Source organism: Nannospalax galili, unplaced genomic scaffold (genome assembly GCF_000622305.1).
Source record: "Nannospalax galili isolate Female #2095 unplaced genomic scaffold, S.galili_v1.0 scaffold1153, whole genome shotgun sequence".
NCBI lineage: Eukaryota > Metazoa > Chordata > Mammalia > Rodentia > Spalacidae > Nannospalax > Nannospalax galili.
The window spans coordinates 248,524-250,985 of record NW_008333036.1 but is presented as its reverse complement, the minus strand read 5'-3'; the positions used below and the strand labels follow the sequence as shown (position 1 = coordinate 250,985).

The 2,462-nt window shown below is 37.1% G+C and overlaps 1 protein-coding gene across 1 annotated transcript in view; it reads right to left on the bottom strand.

Annotated features, from left to right (window-relative positions):
- The window catches only part of LOC103729773 (olfactory receptor 4F3/4F16/4F29-like), a 6,739-nt gene extending 6,075 nt beyond the window's left edge, over positions 1-664 (bottom strand). The window contains exon 1 of the mRNA XM_008827852.1: positions 8-664. Coding sequence (XP_008826074.1) covers positions 8-664 — 657 coding nt within the window. The remainder of the gene's footprint in view (positions 1-7) is intronic.
- Positions 665-2,462: the final 1,798 nt, after the last annotated feature.

The following is a 2,462-nucleotide window of genomic DNA, read 5'->3' as shown; positions in this document are numbered from 1 at the left end:
TGATGACAATATAAGAAATGATCAGTAAAAAGAAGGATCCCACAGAGAGGAACCCACTGTTGGCTGTGACCATGAATTCCAGTTGGTAAGTGTCTATGCAAGCAAGTTTGATAAACCGAGGAAGGTCACAGTAGAAGCTGTCCAGCACGTTTGGTCCACAGAAAGGTAAGTTTACCACGAAAGCTATTTGAACTAGAGAATGTGTAAGGCCAACAACCCAGGCAGCCACTAAAAAGAAGAGGCACATTCTTGGACTCATAATGGTCAGATAGTGCAAAGGCTTACATATGGCCACATATCTGTCAAAGGCCATGGCTATGAGCAGCACCATCTCCACACCACTAACTGCATGCATGCAGAACATTTGAGTGATGCAACCTCTAAAGGAGATGACTTTCTGTTGTCTGAACAAGTCATAAATCATCTTGGGCGAGCTAACAGAAGAAACACCTAAGTCAATGAAGGAGAGGTTGGCCAGGAGAAAGTACATGGGAGAGTGTAAGTTTGAGTCAGAGGCCACCGTAAACACAATGAGGGAGTTTCCTGTAATGCTTGCCACATAAAACATGGAGGAGAACACAAACAGCAGTAGCTGGAAGTGCCAGGAGTTGGTGAGTCCCAGGAGCACAAACTCTGACACTACAGAGTGGTTGAATCTTTCCATTGATTGCTGTCAGTGCTACCTGAAGGAGGGAAGAGGAGAAAGTGAAAATTATACCAAAAGACTAGGAGAAAGTTCTAAATTATAAAAGTCTGTTTTTCTTTACCATTAAAACTAATGTAAAATCCAGTACATATAAAACAAGTGCTGAGCATCATTGATTATCAGAAAAGTGCAAATTAAAACTGTAGTGAGATATTGCCCCTACCTGTGTGAAATGCTTTTATCAAAAACACAAAAGATAGCAAGTTTGGGTTGAATTTAAAAGAGAGTGCCCTTGTAAGCTCTTGATGAGAATATAAATTAGTACATTCATTCAGGAAAACGTTATGAAGGCACCTCAAAAAAATGTTAAAATACAGACTGTTCTTATACCACAGTAATAGAGTGTTTGCTTACTTAGCATATGGAAGGTCCTGTTTTTAATCGAAACACTGTAAAAGATAAAGAGAAGAGCAGAAATTGGAGAAAAAAATAAAGGGAAATATTAAAATGGAAGGAGCAGGCTAGAGATATGGCTTAACTGAAAAGCTCCCTAACTGCATATGCATGAGGACCTATGCACAGATCCCAGCACTCAAGTATCATGGTAATTATTGTCACATGACCCTGAACCCTGCACACTTGGTTGCAATTACACCATACTCACATACACCACAATCTTGCATACACATACAGAAAACTTAAAGAATTAAAAATAGAAATATAAAACGATATAGTGATTCCAATTTGTAGAATATATATCAGAGGATATGACATTTCACTTTCATTGCAGCATTGTTCATAGTGATCAATATGTATAAATAATGTGTATTTGTATTCAATGATAGATGACGTGCATAACACATACACAAGTACACACACACACACACACACACACACACACACATTCTTTGCCCCTCATCAAACAAAAGGAATCCTAGCTTCTGCAATAACATGCACAAACCTAGAATTCATTGTGCTAACGGAAATTAAAGAGCAGAAAGTCAAATACTGAAAGATCTCGAAGTGGAGTCTAAATAAGCCACAGGCATATGAATCCCAGGATGACTACAGGAAAATGAGGTGGACTGGGAGGGGAATGAGAAGATATTTGTCAAAAGAGAAAAAGAAGCCATTAAACCCGATAAGCAGTTCCTGCAAATTTGGTGAAGAGCAAGGTGACTGTGGCTAACTATCAGTTCATGCTTGAAAACTACTAATAGTAGACCTTCAGTGTTCATGTGACAAATAAGAATTGATGGTGATTTTGATACTTATATGGATGTAATCATCTTGTAGCATTCATGTATATCAAACATCTCATTGCATATGATCAATATATACATTTCCTAGCTATACCTCCATAAAACTTGCTCATATATTTTAAAAATATGACTATTCAGGGAAGTTGGTGGAAGTCATGTGGTGCGATTATATTCTGTGGATATTTCTAAATTTAATAGCCTCTACTTTCTCCTCAGAGTAAAGAGGTATTTTCTTATTAGATTGAAGACCAGTCACCACTGAAACAATTTACCCCCAAATACTTCACATTTTTATTTCAAGACTAATATGTAGTCACGTGAAATATAAAAGAAAACCCACTCACTGTTTTTCAATCATTGCATACATGTCAGAAACTACAAACCTTATTCTATTATGTAAGTTCTTGCTTCTCACTCCAGAAAATATTTAACTTCAAGGTTTATCAAATGTGCCCAATAAACATGAAGTATACCTTTGCATAAATAACTGTAATTTACTGGCCCTTGAAATAACTGAACACAAGAACAAATACTCCAACATGGGTAGATTTATC